This window comes from Zootoca vivipara, chromosome 7, assembly GCF_965207765.1.
Source record: "Zootoca vivipara chromosome 7, rZooViv2.hap1.1, whole genome shotgun sequence".
Classification (NCBI taxonomy): domain Eukaryota; kingdom Metazoa; phylum Chordata; class Lepidosauria; order Squamata; family Lacertidae; genus Zootoca; species Zootoca vivipara.
Window position 1 is genome coordinate 85,126,120 of NC_142590.1, and position 20,095 is coordinate 85,146,214.

The 20,095-nt window shown below is 44.7% G+C and overlaps 1 protein-coding gene across 4 annotated transcripts in view; it reads left to right on the forward strand.

The window, feature by feature from the left end:
* The window catches only part of CDH4 (cadherin 4), a 747,009-nt gene that overhangs the window by 430,731 nt on the left and 296,183 nt on the right, over positions 1–20,095 (forward strand). For 3 of the 4 annotated variants that reach the window (XM_035121942.3, XM_088674704.1, XM_060277334.2), the window contains exon 4: positions 19,323–19,496. In XM_035121942.3, coding sequence (XP_034977833.2) covers positions 19,323–19,496 — 174 coding nt within the window. Of the gene's footprint in view, positions 1–19,319; positions 19,497–20,095 lie in introns of all 4 variants that reach the window. The other variant, XM_088674703.1, reaches the window with a different exon arrangement.

Consider the following 20,095-nt stretch of genomic DNA (forward strand, 5'->3'; position numbering starts at 1 on the left):
CAAAGTGCAAGTAGATAAATAAGTACCGCTCCAGCGGGAAGGTAAATGGCGTTTCCGTGCGCTGCTCTGGTTTGCCAGAAGTGGCTTAGTCATTCTGGCCACATGACCTAGAAGCTGTACACCAGCTCCCTCAGCCAATAAAGCAAGATGAGCCCCGCAACCCCAGAGTCGTCGGCGACTGGACCTAATGGTCAGGGGTCCCTTTACCTTTACTTTTACAGTACAGTGGAACCTCGGTTTATGAACACCTCGGTTTATGAATTTTCGGTTTACGAACGCCGCGGACCCATCTGGAACGGATTAATTCATTTTCCATTACTTTCAATGGAAAAGTTCGCTTCAGTTTATGAACGCTTCAGTTTATGAACAGACTTCCGGAACCAATTACACCTATGCTTCAGTTTATGAACGCTTCAGTTTAAGTACTCCGTGGACCCGTCTGGAATGGATTAATCCACTTTCCATTACTTTCAATGGGAAAGTTCACTTCAGTTTATGAACGCTTCAGTTTAAGTACTCCGTGGACTGTCTGGAACGGATTAATCCACTTTCCATTACTTTCAATGGGAAAGTTCGCTTCAGTTTATGAACGCTTCAGTTTAAGTACTCCGTGGACTGTCTGGAACGGATTAATCCACTTTCCATTATTTTCAATGGGAAAGCTCGCTTCAGTTTATGAACGCTTCAGTTTATGAACAGACTTCCGGAACCAATTGTGTTCATAAACCGAGGTACCACTGTAATCCAGATGAGCATAAACAACTGAGACCAGGCTAAGACAGATATATGCATCCATCTTGTTATATGTGAGGTACTTTCTGCCACATCACCCAGGCAAGCCATACTCATAAATAGATCTGTTAGCACACAAATATGTTCACTTTGACAGAGCTCTCATTTGCTCAAGGTATAAGGTATTGAAGAGATAATATGCTAATCTTGTCAAGGTCCTGAAATGTATTAAAATCTCACCCCAAGGTGAAATTTGTTTGCTGCCTGTCTTTCATAAAACCGAGCCACCCATGCACTAATAAATCACTTCTCTCGAACAAAAGAAAACAAACACAGAGACCCAGGTATGCCTGCTCGCGATGCAAGTTTCTTACCCTGCCTGATCGCAGCCCTTTGACCTCCAATTTCCCTGTTTCTTACTGCCGCCTGCCAATGTCACGTTATGCACTTGAAAAAGTTGATGTAAACAAAAGCTCCATAAAGAACACCAACACACAACAAACACAATCATTGCTGTGATGATTCCTCATGGTTAAAATATATGAGATTCTATATAAGCAAGTTCCCAGGAGTTTTAAGAGTTTTAAGAGTAACCTTGAGAAGAGATTTATAGCAGGCATCCCCAAACTTCGGCCCTCCGGATGTTTTGGACTACAATTCCCATCTTCCTTGACCACTGGTCCTGTTAGCTAGGGATCATGGGAGTTGTAGGCCAAAACATCTGGAGGGCCGCAGTTTGGGGGTGCCTGATTTATAGGAAGGAACACAACTTGAAACATTCTGGGGTGGTGGTGTTGCTTTTAAAGCACTGGGCTGTAAAAGAGTTCTGTTGAATCAGGCCAGTGGCCCATCTCGAGCAGCATCCTGTTCTCACAAAGACCAACCAGAAACCCTTAGGAAACCTGCAAGAAGGACCCAAGCACAAGAGCATTCTCACCTCCTGTGGTTTCCATCAACTGGTATTCGGAGGCATGACTGCCTCCAACCACAGAGGCAGAGTATAGCCATCATGCCTAGTAGCCTTTGGGATCCTTATCCTCTCTGAATTTTTCATTTCTCAAGTTGGCTGCCATCACTGCCTCCTGTGGGAGCAAGTTCCATAGTTTATATCAATGGTAGAGCAGTAGCCTTGCATGCAGATGCTCCCATGTTCAATCCCCACCATCCCCAGGTAGGACCAGGAGAGATTCCCTACCTGAAACCCTGGAGTCAGTTTACACAATAGTCATAGCTGCCAAGTTATCCCTTTTTTTAAGGGATTTTCCCTTATGCTGAATAGGCTTCCTCGCGAGAAAAGGGAAAACTTGGCAGCTATGACAATAGTGAGCTAGATGAACCATTGGTCTGACTTAATATAAGGCAACTTCCTCTGTTCCCGTCAGTCACATTTTCCTTCTTTTGTTGACTGGAGAGCGTAGAACCAATGTCCGTAGATGCTATTTTTGGTTTGCATATACAACCACTTTAGTTGTGCTAGGAATAGACCCTATTGAAATTAAGGAATATGACTAATTTAGGTCAATTAATTTGAAAGGGTCTTGATCTTACTTGTTTGCAGCTCTTTGATTGTGCAGAACTTCTTCATCCTGCTCAAGGTGTGGTGCAACAGCCAAAAGAGTTGCTCCATAAAGAGGTCTTTCATCGCTTCTGGAACATATTGAGGGCCTTTTCTGGCAGATGCTTGCTTAGCAGCACTGCTGTGACACTGCTTTGGTAATGTTGGGTCAGTTGGGAGAAGCTGACAATGGGTGCCTCCAGACTGTCAATATTTTGCAGGAGGAATTCAAGCGCATACCAAAGCATTAGGTTTGCACAATGAAAGGGAAAGCTCTCTGCCACCTGAGCACCAAGGAGAAAAACAACAACACTTTTTGTGGTTTGGAAAATGGAAATGCTTTGAAAAATGTGGGATGGATGAATGATATAGGGAAGACTAATAATAATAATAATAATAATAATAATAATAATAATAATAATAAATTTATTTATACCCTGCCCATCTGGCTGGGTTTCCCCAGCCACTCTGGGTGGCTTCCAACAGAAGTATTAAAATACAATAATTTATTAAACATTAAAAGTTTCCCTAAACAGGGCTGCCTTCAGATGTCCTCTAAAAGTCCAAATGAATGTTCAAATAAACATCCAAATGAATGTTCTTTGTCATAAACAAATCAGAACAAATGCTTAAGAACCACTGGACATAGTCCACGTTTGTGTCAGATATTTAAAGCAGGATTTTACCATTTTAGCAGTCATGGCTTCTCCCAAAGAATTATTGGAACTGTATTTTATCACTGGTGCTGAGAGTTATTAGGAGACTCCTGTTTGGCTTACGGAGTGAAAATTGCTAGTTGAATTGAATGTTAAACCACTCTGAGAATTGTAGCTCTGGGAGACAAACAGGGGTTGCAAACTACAGTTTTCAATATTATTTGAAGGAAGCCATGACTGTTAAACTGGGGTAATAGTTCTTTGAATGTATGTTGTGAGTGTGGGCATACTCTAACCGCAATACATATGCAATTAAATCAGGATGAATGCTCAATAAGGTCATTTGGTGGCTCTCCATTAGGTTATTTCTCATGGCAATAGCAACTCTTCCAGGGTGTAAGACACTGGCATAAAAGAACAAACTCTATATCCCAGGCTCATCCCATCTGACATGAAGTTTCTGACAAACCCAAATGACATTGGAAATATGCTTCCGCTTATGCTACTGAGATCCTCCCCCCAAATAACTTTCAGGCAATTGTATAAACATTGCTTTCCATTTTGCACACTTTCTCTAGGTGTGCTTGGAGCGGATGCTATTATTGCTTGCTGCCCCCTTCACCAGTTGCATTCCTGTTTCAGGTTAACTGACATGGGAGAAATCTACTTTTCAGATGAAGCTTTGCAATTAGATGGTAAATATGAAGGTCTCTAAATTTCATCTTGGGAGACGTTTGACAATGTGTTTCATGACCGCCAACACAGTGAGTGACAGCGTTAGGAACAAAAAAACAAAACAAAAAAGGTGAAATTCTAGATGTGTGTGTGTGTATGTGTTTTAAATGTAAGAAATACTTTTGACCTTAGGAAACTTTTAAAACACGATTCAGACTGTCTCCTTTTTGGACATTGTCTTGACGGCTCATATCATTCACTTCATGCCCTGCTAACAGCAATCTAAGCTAAGAGCAATTGTAAAGTCCCCAGATATTACCAGGACATTCAACTATGGCAAATGGCCCAAAGAGAAAAGGCTATGTTTTAAACATGTTTTGTTATTTTAATCATGATTCTTTATTGTTCATTTCACTTGCATAACAGTACACACCACTTGTCATGGCCGCAGACCAGGAATCCTTGGAGGAGATGCCTCCTCTTTCTGGTCTGTCCTGTATGCAGCAGCAGATACCAGAGACCACAGCTCTTCCCTTTAATCCCAAGGAGACACCTCTTCCCCCAGACTCTGATAGCAGAGGTCCACAGGCTCCTTTGAGGATCAGGGGAGCCTTGAGGCAGTATCTCCCCGGACTGAAAACTCAGGGCCTAGTGGAAGCAAATGGCTGCAGAAGAAGACACCAGCCCTTTAAATGCCCTGATGCAGAATTCAGGAAATGGACCCTGAATTTCATGAATCCCAAGCCCAGGGTGTAGAAATCTGGCAACTTGCATGTTCCTCCTCAGCTCTAAGATCACTTGGTTCTGAAATGTGTATCTAGAACCCTCTCCAAGGTGCTGAACTTGCCTTGCCATCTGCTTGGAACCCTTGGGATTTATGACCACCTCTTGCTTGGGATCCATGGTGCTAGACAACCTCGTGGATCAGGATGCCATCTCTGGACTTCTGGGTGCCTATACTTTCACTTTCCATTCATCTTATGAAGTAAAACTATTGCCTACAAGAGCTCATGCTACAACAAATTAGTTAATCTCTAAGGTACTATTGAGTTGTTTGTTTTCTGCAACACAGCTAGACTTAGAATTGTATTTTTGGGTGTGATCCAGCCAAAGTTAAGCACCATTAAATCATATTACTTGCAATAAGAGAGATTTAACTATGTGCTCTATTCACTCACTTAAATTAATGGTACTTATGCATGCTTAATTTTGCTTTGATTTTGTGCTTCATGTTTACAGCACCCTTTCGAAGCTGCTTTACATGGAGGCAGGCAGTTGATGTCTCTAACTCAGTAATGTTTTCTTTGATAGGTAGCCACAACCTTCCAGGAGGGGAGGGGTCTTCCCCACCCTTTGCTATCTGTAGTGCTATAACCAGAGATTGCTGGAGCTGAATGGGGCTTAAGACATGCAATGTAGGTGGTTTCGCACTGAGCAGAAGAAATGAAAGCAATGCAGTGCAATAACATCTCTTTCAAAAACGTTTAAAAAGCAATTATAAAGGAGTGAATGAGAAAGGATTGCAGCCTTCAAGCAAATTGCAGCAGAAGCTTAAAGAATAAACTTGAAGACCATTCAACCTTGTAATAATAATAATAATAGTAATAATAATAATATTCCCCCCCCCAAAAAAAACTGGCTGGGTTACCCCAGCCATTCTAGGCAGCTTCCAACAGAATATTAAAAACACGATAAAATGTTAAACATTAAAAACTTCTCTAAACAGGGCTACCTTCAGATGTCATCTAAAAGTCAGATACTTGTTTATTTTCTTGACATCTGATGGGAGGGCGTTCCACAGGGCGGGTGCCACTACCGAGAAGTCCCTCTGCCTGGTTCCCTGCAACCTCACTTCTCGCAGTGAGGGAACTGCCAGAAGGCCCTCAGAGCTGGACCTCGAACCACCCCATAATGCTGGTGCATTCTTCCAGTGAGGAGAGAAGCCATAGCCATAGCAGAAGTGCATGTGCCTTTTATAAATGCATGTCTGCAGGAGAAATGATCACTGATGGTGGCAGTTGCGTCAGAGAAGTAGCCAAGTGGGGTTCCCATAGGCCACTGTGAGAACAATGTGCTGGACTCGATGGGCTGATCTTAAGTTACTATCCCTACTTCTCATTGGATTTTGTATCTAATGCTGCTGTTTCACTGATGCTCCATAACCAGCAAACTGCTACTGCTAGATCATAGGTCTTCAGCCATTGGGTTGCGAGTTCACATCAGATGGGTCACAGCAAAGCTGTTGCTGCCATGCTGAATTCCATTTTAGGCTGACCAAGCCAAAGGAGCACGGTGTGGGTGTCTGGACTAGGACACATTAATCTGATAAGGCATTCATTTTAACAGCTCCTATGAGTGCCGCAATGTGGCAGGAGAAAGGCACAAGCCATGTTTTTTTTAAAAAAAAAATAAGATGCATATTTCTGTGAATTGCCATCTGAGGATTAATAATGTGCATTCTTCTTCTTTGGCGATCATTTGTAGCCGAGTAAGATTGTCTATTAGCACTATTACATATAAGACAAATGTGAAAAGGTGAATATGGCCTCCATGTTGCAGCCTGGGAATCAGGTCTAGACCAGTGGAAGACCATTGTGCTAAATGAGCCCAACATTATTACAGAACCATAATCACCCATAATGAAACCAGTTTGTTAAACAAATTATGTACTTCTGGTCCCCAAACCATAGCTGCCAAGTTCTCCCCTTTTTTAAGGGAAATTCCCTTATGCTGAATAGGCTTCCTCGCGAGAAAAGGGAAAACTTGGTAGCTATGCCCCAAACTCTTTATTTGCAAAAGCAGGTGTCCTCTAAGAGTAAAGAAACTGACCACTTCTGACTTTCATTAAAAAAAAACCCCTTAAAATGCACCAGATTTGCAGAGTGCAATCGCACTGAACATTCTGCAGATCCCATATCACCTGCCTTCTTTTCGTTCCTTCCTTCTCCCCCCCCCTTTTTTTTGGTCATTATGAGATGTCTGTGTTAGTCTCTCACTCAGTCTTTTCCCCGTCTGTCAACCGATGAATCCTGCGTGCTTGCCAAAATTGACAATTTTTCTTACTAATTGACTCTAATGCAAACTGTTCTATGCAGCCCTCCTGTTAACTGAAACCACCCCTCCCAGAAAGTAATGAATTTCTTGCCTGACTAGCTGATTAACAAAAATAATAAAAATAAAAACCATCCTGCAATTGTATTCTGTTCTGTAAATGGGGAGGTAATTTTATCTAATGAGTTCCTAAGCAAACATAGCATTCTTGATTGTGTGCCGCCTGTTTTGATAAAGGTTGCAAATGTGCCACAGCCTCTGTTTGCCTTTGGAAGTGCCAATGATCAAACAGTTTGATCTGGCACTTCAAGCAGCCTGTTAGGATTGGTTCCTGTTTGCTTCCGAAATTAAGATACTTTTTTTTAGGAGCAAAGAGGTGATCTTGCCTACCTGCACATATATTTCTTCCCAATGCTGTTCATTATCTTTAAAGTAAATGTCACCTGCCCAATTCCCATTTCTTTGTCAATTAGCAAATGCCTTTTATGCAAACACGTTAATTTAAGGCCCCTGCTGAAGCGCTGTGCACAGGAGAGCATCTTGCAGCTAAAAATGCCAGTTTTTCGGAGCACTTTGACACAAATCGTTCATGAATAGCAATTTGTGTTTTGATGCTAATAGGACGCGATGCGAAGCTGCCTTTGATTAAATTCACCACGGAGCTTACAAATATTTGTAAATATGGCTGATAGGTAGCCATTATAGCTTTGCAACCGGGGGGGGGGGGGAGAACATGGTAGGAAATAGAGGGGATGACACCCTGACAAAGAGAACAGCTTAACATCAATAGGCAGAAGCAAATCAAGGTCTGAAATAAAGAGGATCATTGGACATGGTAGTTTTGTCCACTGTTGCTGCAGATTTTCAGGGTTGCTGATGTTTCAGTTCTGGCAAATTCGGCAGTGACCTAAATGCAAACACAGTAATTATTTAAGCAAACGCGTGTGTGTGTGTGTGTGTGTGTGTGTGTGTGTGTTTTCTGCTTTTGGTCCACGAGCCTTTCATTTGTTCTGCATGACAATGCCAAATGAAACCTCACCCTATTTGCTAAAAACAATATAAACATACATACACAAGATAAAAAGAATCTTGTTTGTTACCTTTACAGTTGCCAGTGGTAGCTGAATGTCTTGTACATGTAGAATAGAATTCATACATCACTCTTTTTTCTCCACTAGCATTATTAAAAAAAAAGCTAGCAAGCAAAGGTGTTTTTTGTTGTTGTCAGACTAACTTCAATTGAATACTTCACATTTCATCTCTCTGCACGGTTTGTGGATGTGCTCCTGATTGGGCACCCTGGAGTATCTACAAGCAGGAAACTTCTAAATCAGCAAATCCAGTACCTTCTCAGCCATTGTCTGAAGTATTGCAGGAAACCGAGTTCCTCTGTTAAGAAGGAGTTTGTTCTGGTTTAGAAATGAATCCAGCACCTATGCTTTAAAAAATGACCAAAGAGAGTAAAAATCATGTTTTGGTCCACTACCTTCCATCTTGAATCAAAATAACACCAAGCATCCAAACATCCATGAACCGTCACTCCAAATTTGGCAACTGTGTCTTGAGAGGCATCCAAACCTATGCCAAAAATGTCACACCAAAGTCATTGTTGAGTCTGCCATCTTGATTCAAAATAGCGGTCAACATCCAAACATTGACAGTAACCTGTGCCCCCAGCTCAGCAACACCTTCTGCCAAGTTTGGTGATGATATCTCGAATGGCGGCCAAACCCATGGAGAACAGGTGGACAAACCACTTTCCAAAATATAATTGTGTGTGCATATGTTTGTTGCCTTGTGCCCTCCACAGTAATGCTTTCCTGGCCTCTACTTTGACGTCTTTTGTTGCCAAGCAAAGACTTCATATGTTGCACAGCATCTCATACAGTTCGTTTTAATTGTTGTTTCATAGTTTGACTGTTTTTTATTTATTTATTGGCAGATGTTGCTGGGGTGGAGGTTTTCCCCTTGTGTTTTTCATTCCTTCAGTTGTTAGGTTTTATGCTGGGTCCCCCCCTTCTTTTAATTGAAAGCTGCCATGAGAACATATTGCAGACAGGTTGCTAACAAATGTAACAAATAAACACGTATGAAGAAGAACTGAAAAGAGTAAAGCTTAATGGCAGGGAAACAAAAATGTCATATGTCAAATGTCCATTCCTAATTTCTTGGTACCCCATAACTTAGGTTCACAATGGTAGCTTATTCTGTCCCCCGAAAAATCCCAAAGGCGTCGTTAAGCTGGTACACAAAATCTGATCTTATATTGTGTAATTGGACTGGTGGTCCACGCTTGGCTGGGTAATAATGTCCAGATGTCTCTCTAGCCAGGGGCTGACTAATAACAAAAGCAGGTTGGCTGGAAGGGGAGAACTGCCAGCTGGCTGGACTGGTTACTGCTAACTGTAGCGTAAGGTGAAAGCTGGTATTGTTTCACACTCACTGGTTCTGCTCTCAGCCAAATGAGGAGGCAGCGGCTTTTGGAGTCTTTCTGCATTGCTCTCCGAGGTAGTGGCAACTGTTAACTAGATCACTTTAGCCTTTATCTCGGAGAAAAACGCAGTTCTGTCCTAGCCTCTGTCTGCCAATGCTGAGGCCCATAGACAAGGGGTCATCCAGCCTGTGGTTGTGCACCTGCAATGTCAAGGCAGGTGTTGGCCAGGAAGCAGTTGAGGACCAGAGGCACAGAGATGTGAAGCTAGGGATTCAAATGAATCCCGTAGCCCAGGGATTCAACAGGGCTGAGCAATCTTTGCAAATTCTGATACATGTTGGTCTGAGCTGCACCTTGCATAGGACGTAATGGTGGGCATGCTGTCACCAAAGGGCACCAGGTTGGGCCACATCCAAATATTATGGATTTGCATGGGCTTCTGTAGGCCCTCATATATACTGTGTGTGTGTGTGTGTGTGTGTGTGTGTGTGTGTGTGTGTGTGTGTGTGTGTATGGTCCAGATCATGGAGAAGCATCATCTAGTCCAGGGGTGGCCAACTTCCAAGAGACTGCGATCTACTCACAGAGTTAAAAACTGGGAGTGATCTACCCCTTTTTTTGGGGGGGGGGGTAAGGTCAAAGTTGTTGAGCTTTTTTTTAGGAAGGAGGAAGGCCCATGTTGGGGGGGGGGGTTCATGTAAAAGTTCTTGAGCTTCTTTAGGGAAGAGGAAAGCAACATTGATCCTTTTTTTTTAGGAAGGAAAGCCCTGTTTTGGGTGGTTCAAATCATTTTAGGGGTGCAGGGCAAAGATGTTGAGATTTTTTAGGGGAGCCAAAGTTTTTTAGCTTCTTTGGGGGGAGCCACTGATCTACCGGTGATCTACCACAGACGTCCAGTGGTCTACTGGTAGTTCACGATCTACCTGTTGGACATGCCTGATCTAGTCCACAACTGCAGGATCCTGTAGAAAAAGGAAAAGGAAATCTCTATGTGTGTGTATAATGCTCCCCTTTCTTCTGTTGCTTTCATAGCCTGTTGTTCTTTTTACAGAAAAGTGAACGGATCTGGCACTCAGCCCCACCACCAGTTTTGTTCACACAGTTTACTTAGCTTTTGAACACCAGAGAACATGCATAACTTATTTAAACACTATGGGAGAAATTAATGCTATGAGAACACATTGTCAACAAATGAAGATGAAAGAGAGTTATTGTTTCGGTTTGACATGAAGATATTGGGGGTGGAGACAAGGAGGCTTTGTTGAAAGGGATGGTTTGTGATTCATGTTTGTTCTCATGTAGTCTCTGTACTTTTTGTATTATTATTTTTTTACACTGGATAAATGCACCAGAGCGCAAGCTTGGATTGGTTCCCTGACACGACATTCCTATGGAGGGCATCCCAGCAGACATGGTTCACCCCAGAGCTCCCTCTCTGACATGGGAGACAGTGCTGTGGATTTCCTCACCTCACCACCACAGAAACCGCAAATACTCTGACACAACTGACACCAGAGCTTCAATGTCTGTAGGGCTAGATAGTGGTATCATTGGTGTCAAACCATCGTTAGATGCGGCCAATATGGCCAACTATCACCCAGTCTCAAATCTTCCATTCTTGGGCAAGGTGATTGAGTGAGTGGTTGCTGAACAACTCCAGGCATGCCTGGAAGAAGCGGACCATTTGGATCCCTTCCAGTCGGGATTCAGGCCTCGTGGGACTGAAACTGCCTTGGTCGCACTGGTTGATGATCTCCGGCAGGCTAGGGACAAAGGTGAGAGCTGTTTCCTAGTCCTGCTGGATCTCTCATCGGCTTTTGACACCATCGACCATAACATCCTTCTGGACCATCTAGAAGGGTTGGGAGCTGGGGGCACTGTTATACAGTGGTTCCGCTCCTTCCTCCTGGGCTGTGTTCAGAAAGTGGTGATGGGGGATGAGTGTTCAGACCCCTGGGCTCTCACTTGTGGGGTGCCTCAGGGTTCTGTCCTCTCCCCCATGCTTTTTAACATCTACATGCAGCCGCTGGGAGAGATCATCAGGGGGTTTGGGCTGGGTGTTCATCAGTATGTGGTATACCTCTCTTTCAAATCAGAACCAGTGAAGGTGGTGAAAGTCCTGTGTGAGTGTCTGGAGGCGGTTGGAGGATGGATGGTGGCTAACAGATTGAGGTTGAATCCTGACAAGACAGAAGTACTGTTTGTGGGGGACAGGAGGCGGGCAGGTGTGGAGGACTCCCTGGTCCTGAATGGGGTAACTGTGCCCCTGAAGGACCCGGTGCGCAGCCTGGGAGTCATTTTGGACTCACAGCTGTCCATGGAGGTGCAGGCCAATTCTGTATCCAGGGCAGCTGTCTACCAGCTCCATCTGGTACGCAGGCCAAGACCCTACCTGCCTGCAGACTGTCTCGCCAGAGTGGTGCATGCTCTAGTTATCTCTCGCTTGGACTACTGCAATGCGCTGCACGTGGGGCTACCTTTGAAGGTGACTCAGAAACTGCAACTAATCCAGAATGTGGCAGCTAGACTGGTGACTGGGAGCGGCCGTCGAGACCACATAACACCGGTCTTGAAAGATCTCCATTGGCACCCAGTTCGTTTCCAAGCACAATTCAAAGTGTTGTTACTGACCTTTAAAGCCCTAAATGGCCTCGGTCCAGTATGCCTGAAGGAGCGTCTCCACCCCCATCGTTCTGCCCGGACACTGAGGTCCAGTACTGAGGGCCTTCTGGCAGTTCCCTTGTTACTAGAAGCCAAGTTGCAGGGAACCAGGCAGAGGGCCTTCTTGGTAGTGGCACCCGCCCTGTGGAACACCCTCCCATCTGATGTCAAAGAGCAAAACAACTACCAGACTTTTAGAAGACATCTGAAGGCAGCCCTGTTTAGGGAGGCTTTTAATGTTCAATAGATTACTGTATTTTATTTTTTTCTGTTGGAAGCTGCCCAGAGTGGCTGGGAAAACCCAGCCAGACAGGTGGGGTATAAATATTATTATTATTATTATTATTATTATTATTATATAATGACAGTTTGTGTGGGGATGTTTAGGATAATAGGTAAGGAAATATTTGTCACACTGGTGAGTGAATTAGTAGAGCAAATCCCCTCTATATTCATGAAAGCTAGTTGATTAATAATAATAATAATAATAATAATAATTTATTTATACCCCGCCCGTCCAGATTTGAAAACCGGGCTCAGGGCGGCTAACAGCAAATATGAAACATTACCGGTAATTAAAAGTGACTTTAAAAAAACAGCTTAAAAACAGCATAAAGTACAATATAAGTATAGCATCCATGTCAATAAACTTCAAAAAATTCAGGGTCATTTTTTTTTGGGGGGGGGGGGACCAGTTTAGTAAACATCAAGTAATCGCCAGAGCTAACTGGCCAAGTTTGGTCCTGCTAGGGCCAGCAAGAAGACCAGGGAAGAGTTTAAATGTGGGTTTCTTCATAAAAGGAATGGGAAAAGGGAATGGAGGATCAAGCTAATTCATCCCCTTCCCCAGGGCCTGTAATACAGAGCTAATCCGCCTGGGATCAAGTCCTGCAGGGCCCTAGTCTCGTGGGACAGAGCATTCCCCCATGTTGGAGCCATCACTGAAAAAGCCCTGGCCCTGGTGGAGAATAATCTAGCTTCTTTATGGCCCTGGACCCTTAAGCTATTATTATTCATGGACCTTAGGGTCCTCTGCGGGACATACCAACAGAGGCGGTCCCACAAGTACGAGGATCTTTGAATCTTTACAAGATGACTAATCCAATTTGACTTCCCCAGATGGATTATTCCTGGTGTTCCCTTTTCTCCCTCTTAAAATACAATAAAGACTCACTAGTATAACAATAAATTGACTCACAAGTTGTTCACAGTACGCAGCCCAGAAGGCAGGCTTTAAGCTTCAGGTTACAAACATATAGCATGGCTTACATCGTTTGAGACTTAACTGAAAGTTGAATTGAACCGAGACAAAACGGCTGGGTGACTCCGCTTTTATAGAGTCACACTCATCTGCTGAGTCACTTACAGCAGGAACCGGAAGTTACACATTCCCCTGTCTCTGTCCACTCTAGGACGTGAAGCATGTTGTAATTGACTGTAACACATCCCACCGTTTGTGTCATGCTGGTGAAGGACTGGGAAACAGCTTGGATCAAAAAAACATGTCCCTAAACCCAGGGGCGTCTTAGCCATAGAGGCTACTGGCGCAAAGCGCCATGGCACCAAGTTCTGGAGGCACTTTGGAGGGCGCCTCCGCCATGCCGCGCTGTGCCCGGAGCCTCCTCCCTGCCGGAGGAGCAGCATTCAAGCGCCGCCGGCAGCACCGCCCTTGCCCGCCTCTTCTCAGGCTGTGGACACCGTTGCGTGGAAGCCGGCCACGAGCCTCCCGTCAGCGCTGCAGCCAGGGCTGCCTGGACGGCAGCACTGCACAGCCGCTTTGGCCGAGGAGGCAGAGGCAGACTACAGCTGGCAGCGCCCCCACCCATCAGCCTGCCCCCTCCGGGGGCTTGCTGTGCCTGGCCCTGCCCAGCAGAACGCGAGTCCAGCATCACCGTTGCTGGTCCTGCTCGTGGTGGGCGAAAAGCAGAAGCCACGGCATGACGGTGTTGGGGGGGGAGTGGCGCCTCGGAGGTTTTCCGGCTGGGAAAGGGGGGGCGGGGCGCCAGAGGGATCTCTGAACCACTGCGCTAGATAGGCTTAAGACGGCCCTGCCTCAACCAAGGAAAGAGTTAGAGCTACCTAGAAGGTGATGACAGAAAATTTAAAAATTAGAGGCAGTGATATGCCATTTGACCCACTGGTTATCTTACTAGGATTTTTAAAGGGCACAGTGCTCCCCGAGAATGTGGAAATGGTCACTCATCTTTCAACTGCAGCACAAGTGACCATTCTTTTTTTAAAAAAGGGAAGAAGATAACCCCACCACTGGTTTTTGAAATTGAACTCAGAAATCTGGAAGAGCTAGACAGAGGAGAGACTCCAACTTATCAGTTCATTGATAAATGGAGTCTTTCATTCAAAACCAGTATGTATTGAATGAAAGTGATGCAGCTCAACCTTCGTCTCTTTTGGGATGGATCTGAGTTGCATGTCGTTGGGGAGATTTGATCTATGTTATCTATAATTAAATATGTCGCTGTGGTTTGGCATACGCTGCTCATATTCTATTCTTTTTTTCCCCATTATCAGAAATATTTCTAAGTAATGCTTAGGTAGGGTGAATTATATGGGTGATGCGCTGGTGCAATTGCCATTTTGCATGTTTCATAATTCTGAAACCATGGAAAGAAAAATAAAAACCCTGTGAAATGCAATACAATTGCTTTTCAACCATAGAACATATGATGCTATCATAGAAGCTGTAGTATATAGAGCCTGCATAGGAGATATTAACATATCAAGGACTTTGCGATCCCCTCTGACCCTATGGCGCTGCTCCCAATATCTGTATTCAACTTGAAACATCTGCAGACGGGTATCTATGTGTATAATGTATGCAGGCTGTGTGCTTTGAATCCCTGCATGGAAGATTACTGCCTGGGCCCTCCTTGACTTTTCCACCTGCTCTGCAATGCCTTTCATTTCCTCTATGATACCATATCCTCTATTGCAGGGATCAGAAATCTGTAACCCTCCAGATATTGTTTGACTGCGCCTCCCATCAGTCCTGAGCAGCATGAGCAGGGTTGCTGGGAGTTGTATCCACGAGGGCCCCCGTCTCCGTTTTACTCACTTCTGCAGCAAATGCCTTAGCAAGCTCACCATAAGTATTATTTACTAAAAGAAAATGTTTAGTGGGATGTTTAATCTGACAAAAGAGATGGCATCTGTGAAATATGTAAGGGACATTTGGCAGATGTATAATCCGTAACTTAAAAAACAAAACAAAACAACACCTTGATACCTACAACATATCCCTAAGAAGCAAATCAAGTTACAGGTAGGTAGCCGTGTTGGTCTGAGTCGAAGCAAAATAAAAAAAAAATTCCTTCAGTAGTACCTTAAAGACCAACTAAGTTTTTATTTTGGTATGAGCTTTCGTGTGCATGCACACTTCGTCAGATACACTGAAACGGAATCCACCAGACCCTTATGTATATTCAGAGGGGGGGGGATGGGTGATGGGCTGATAGGAGTGGTAAACCTGTTGATGGCCCTTGCTTTCCCCCTCCCCCCGCAGGACCAATTGCAGTCATCAGCAGTCGTTTACAGCCATCAACAGGTTTACCACTCCTATCAGCCCATCACTCATTCCCACCCACCCCACCACCCTCTGAATATACATAAGGGTCTGGCTCTTCTGTTTCAGTGTATCTGAAGAAGTGTGCATGCACACAAAAGCTCATACCAAAATAAAAACTTAGTTGGTCTTTAAGGTGCTACTGAAGAAGCAAATCAAGGACAAGGATTTATCTGAGACAGAAACTTGAAAATAGAGGCTGTCCCTGGTAAATGGGAGAATTTCAGCTTATTCAGAAGCACAGTTGCTTGGAGGTGGGGTGTGGTCATCTCATGCACTTGGACCAGGTGGGAAGCAGAGAGACACTTGTATTTACCCACTGCCAGTGCAAACCGTGGGGTTGATATTGCCTAGTGTGATGAGAAATCTTGCAAGCAGCGCATCCCAATGTCCTTTGGGCTTGGAAAGAGGCATAGTTGAAGGATATTTCCCTTTGGTCCTGTGGTGCATTTTCAGCCCAATATATCTCAGCAATGAGAAACATCTGATCAATACATATAAGTAAGCCAGCTCCCCTTGCAAGGAAATTATTTAGTTCTATTTATTTCATTTTTAGAAAAAGCACAATAGGCTTCTAGCATCCCACCAAGTTCTCCCCTCCCTACTTGGAGCTGTAAAACTGGAAGTGTGATGGAAAACAGTGTGATATCACACTTCTTTCCTCTTTGTATGGTGATGGAGAGGACCAAGCCAGTGGGCGAGGAGGGGAGACCCTTTTGAAAATGTCCAAATTGGCCCCTTAGCTTCAGTGCACACAGTGAACCTCAAAGTCTGGTTGGCAATTTATGCTAATGTCAGAAAACCTCATTACAAGTGACAAAGAGTCATGTTCCGCTCACTTGCCATCAAATATTTCTGAAAGAATGAAAGGACCAGGATGGTCTTGCTGAGCCGATACTAATTATTTCTGCATCCAGAGGGCTTTGGGAGTCATGTTAATTCTCAAGTCTCTCTTTAGGCCACATGCATTCCCTAGTGTAAACTTGCCAGAGCACAAATTATTTTACCGGCCCTTCATAATTTGTCTCTCACTCTTGCATGCCAATTATCAAAACTGACCTAAGCTTCTGCTCTCTCAAGATCCCCCAGCTGGGAATTGCACACTGGTTTTTAAAAAGGGGTCCGTTCCATCTAGCAAATGTGGATTGTGTTTAGGTCTCATGGATGCATAAATGCATGTGGCACTTCGGGTGCCCTTTTACATTTCATGGTGCCACTTATTAATGAGCATATTCAAAAAGGGGATTAAGCACGGGTCCTAGAAAAGTTCAAAATGTAAGAGGAAGGAGATAAGCACACACAAGCAAGACTTTGTACTCTTAAGATTTGGAAAGCACTTAGCACCTGTGTTGTAAATCTGATGCCAAATTACTAGGAGGGCACTAGTAGGAAACTGCCTGATACCAATTCAGACTTATATGCCCATCAAACCCAACATTGTTAGCCCTGAGTGGCTCTTCAAACTCTCAGACAGGTCTTTCACATCGTCTGCTACATCAGACATGGGAAACATACCTCCCCCAAATTGCTGGAGTGTAACTCCCATCATCCCTGACCATTCACCATGTTGTTTGGAAGTGATAGGAGCTGGAATCTCATAACAGCAGGGGACCACAGTTTCCCCATCCCAGTGCTATGTGATAGTTTTACCTGGATATATCAGGTAGTGAACCTGGAATCTTCTGCAAGTAAGACACAGGCTTGATTTTTTTTAAGCCTGTAGTTCTTCCCTTAACAGAAGTTGTGGTCTGATAACTAGCACATTTGGTTTATACATATGAGATTTGTATTGAAAGTACAACTGTAACAACCCTGGGTGGTATTCAACAAATGATTTTCACTCGGACTCAATCCTTATATTTGATGTGGGAACCATTGGTAACACCCTTTCATAGAATTGTAGAGTTGGAAGGGACCCTGAGGATCATCTAGTCCAACCCCCTTCAATGCAGGTATATGCAGCTGTCCCATACGGGGATCGAATCTGCAACCTTGGCATTATCGGCACCAAGAAAAAGCTCTGGGCATGCTCAGAAATGGAGGAACGATTCTGATTTGGCTTCCCAGAGCTTCAGAGCCAATGCCCCTCTTCCCCATCCCAGCTCTCATGTGAGCTTGAAGCCTTGACTCTCCTTAAAGAAAGAAGCCCAGTTGAGCCATATGGGTTGTATAGCCACAGGTTTTGCTTAAATCAGGATGGCAAATGAAAAATCACAGTCTAGAAGAAAACACGGACAGCTTCTAAATCCGCATTTTGTTTCCACCAAACATAAACTGAGAGCAGAATTAGAAGGGCATGACTGGGTGGTGGAGAGATTTTGAGTTCATGGGGGAGGGGGGATTCATGAAGACTGGGGGGGGGGGCTTTCCCCTGAACTTTGCCCTGCCCCTTAAGGCACCCTGATTCTCTAAAATGAGGAGGAGCTTAGAGGATGTGAACAGGAGTCAGAGGCTCATAGGGCCTCAATTCATTTCCAAAGCTTATGGAGCAAGTTGCACACTGGGAGCTCTCCTTGGTCCTGCAGCAGGAGACATCCCTTGCTCTCTTCCTCTGTGGACTTCTCTGTGATACCAGAACAGGACAAGCAGACAGAAGCCACTGTCCTGTTGATCAGGCCATTCCAGAACCTTCCCTTGACCTAGATGCGGCCCTTTATCAATGGGGAGTGGGAAAATTTAATTGGGGTTGAGCTGGTGAGCAGAGAGTACAATTAATGGTGGTGCTTCACAAGTGCCTTCGCTGTGGGGAACATGCTTGCCAAGTTGCAAGCACCCTTCAGCCAGAAGAACGGAGCCTTCCATACAATCCTGCCGGGTGCTTCTTGTGAAGCACCCTGCAGTTAGCAGGACTGAATCCTCCACTCACTAGCTGGTGAGTGTCAGATTAAATCCTACTCAGTTTGACTGAGTGCTGGCAACAGGAGTGCACAATTAAAGCATTGCTCTTTGCAGAGGCTGCCTACCTCACCTTTTCCCCCTGCTTGACATTCCACCCTCTGATTTTGCCTGCATCATTCTGGGAGGCCTGGCACTCTTTGGTTTGGTATTTAGCTGCATCTGGTACATAAGCCAAAGTCATGTCAACAACAACAACAACAACAACAACAACAACAAGCTGCCTTCCAATCACAAGGGCTAATGTTGCACATTTATATTCATTTCGCTGCTTCAAGAGGGTGCTGAGCCCTTGGCACACATGGTCCCATGGCGCTTAGTAGGCCAGGTGCCAACTGGGGTTCCCAGTTTAAGGACCAGAACCACCGATGAAAGACCACGCACATAAACACACCAATCACAGTTTTTACAGTCATCATTTGGAGAGATCCATGAGGAAGTAAATATAGTTTGAAGTGGACCTCCAAGACGTTCCCAATCTTCTTTTGGACCTTCCTTTCTACCTTGTGTCCACCAGATGATGGATCTCTTTAGACAGCATTCAGGCTGCCTGAATCCCATTCCATGATGACTGCAAATAAGTCAGCAGTGCTTTAAAATTCCAGGCTAGCGAGGAGCTTAATACTGCGTAATGGACCCAGACCTACCACTGGTAACGCCAGGGGTGTTTTCAGCTTGTTTCATTCCGTCCCTGTGATTTATTATATTTATTAGGAATCTGCAGATTTTATCCTCCAAGGGGCTGATAAAGCTTCCTGCAGTTGGCATAATGAAGACAATCCGTCGTGGAAGAAGGCTTGATTGTCTAATGACAGCTCCATACGTGTGGAAAAATGAAGTTGTCAATAGGAGTGGCACTCGCTCGCTTTTGTAATGCAGAGATGTTTGCTTCGTTGTAATAACAAATACACACACACACACACACACACCAGTTATTTCTCAACCCGAATGAGCCTCAACATGGTCCCAAGGAGTTGATTTTTATTGCATTGTTGCTTTGTCTTCCTTTTTTTCTTTTAAATGAAACTAAACAAAATCAAAACAATACCTTCTTTTCCTCCCCCCCCCCCTCCAAATCAGCAGAAAGGAAAGAAGAACACGTCAGCAGACCTCCTGCAGCAGCCGAGCGACACTCTCCTGCCCTGGCGCCATCAGCAGAATTCTCATGGGCTGAGGCGGCAGAAGCGAGACTGGGTCATCCCGCCGATCAACGTGCCAGAGAATTCGAGAGGACCCTTCCCACAGCAGCTGGTTAGGGTGAGTGGGACGGCTGAATAATGGATACCCATGATTGATTGTCGGTCCGATGGCACCCTGCGCATTTCCCAAAGCTTGTTTGAGGTGTCATTTTCGGAGAGGAAGCTCATTTCTCCAATGCTGAAGGCCAAACTCAGTGCGACTTTAGCAGTATACCTGTGCCTTTAAGTGGGTTTTGTTTTTTAACACAGGGATGGGGAACTTATTTCCAGCTCAAGGGCCATGTTCCATTCTGAGTGGCCTTCCAAGGGTCACATGGCAATGCTGGGCAGGGCCATAGGCCAAAGTTGTTGGAGCCATGAATGTGAATTTTACCTTTGTACAGTGGGCTGGTTTCGTCCCTATGGGCAAGTGAAATGCATAGTCAGAGTTGAAGGATGCACGCCAGCCTGGAAGAGGGGAACTCAACAAGGATGCAAAGCAGCACCAGTGACGGGTGCTTTTTTGACCTAGGAGTGTCCTGAGGGCCACATAACGAGACATGGAGGGCCACATTTGTCCCCCTGGCCTGAGGTTCCTCTTCCATAACTTAACACAAATTGCTGCTTCAGGAGGGGTGATCCAGATCGGGACACTAGCAAGAGGATGAGGGAGGGGTC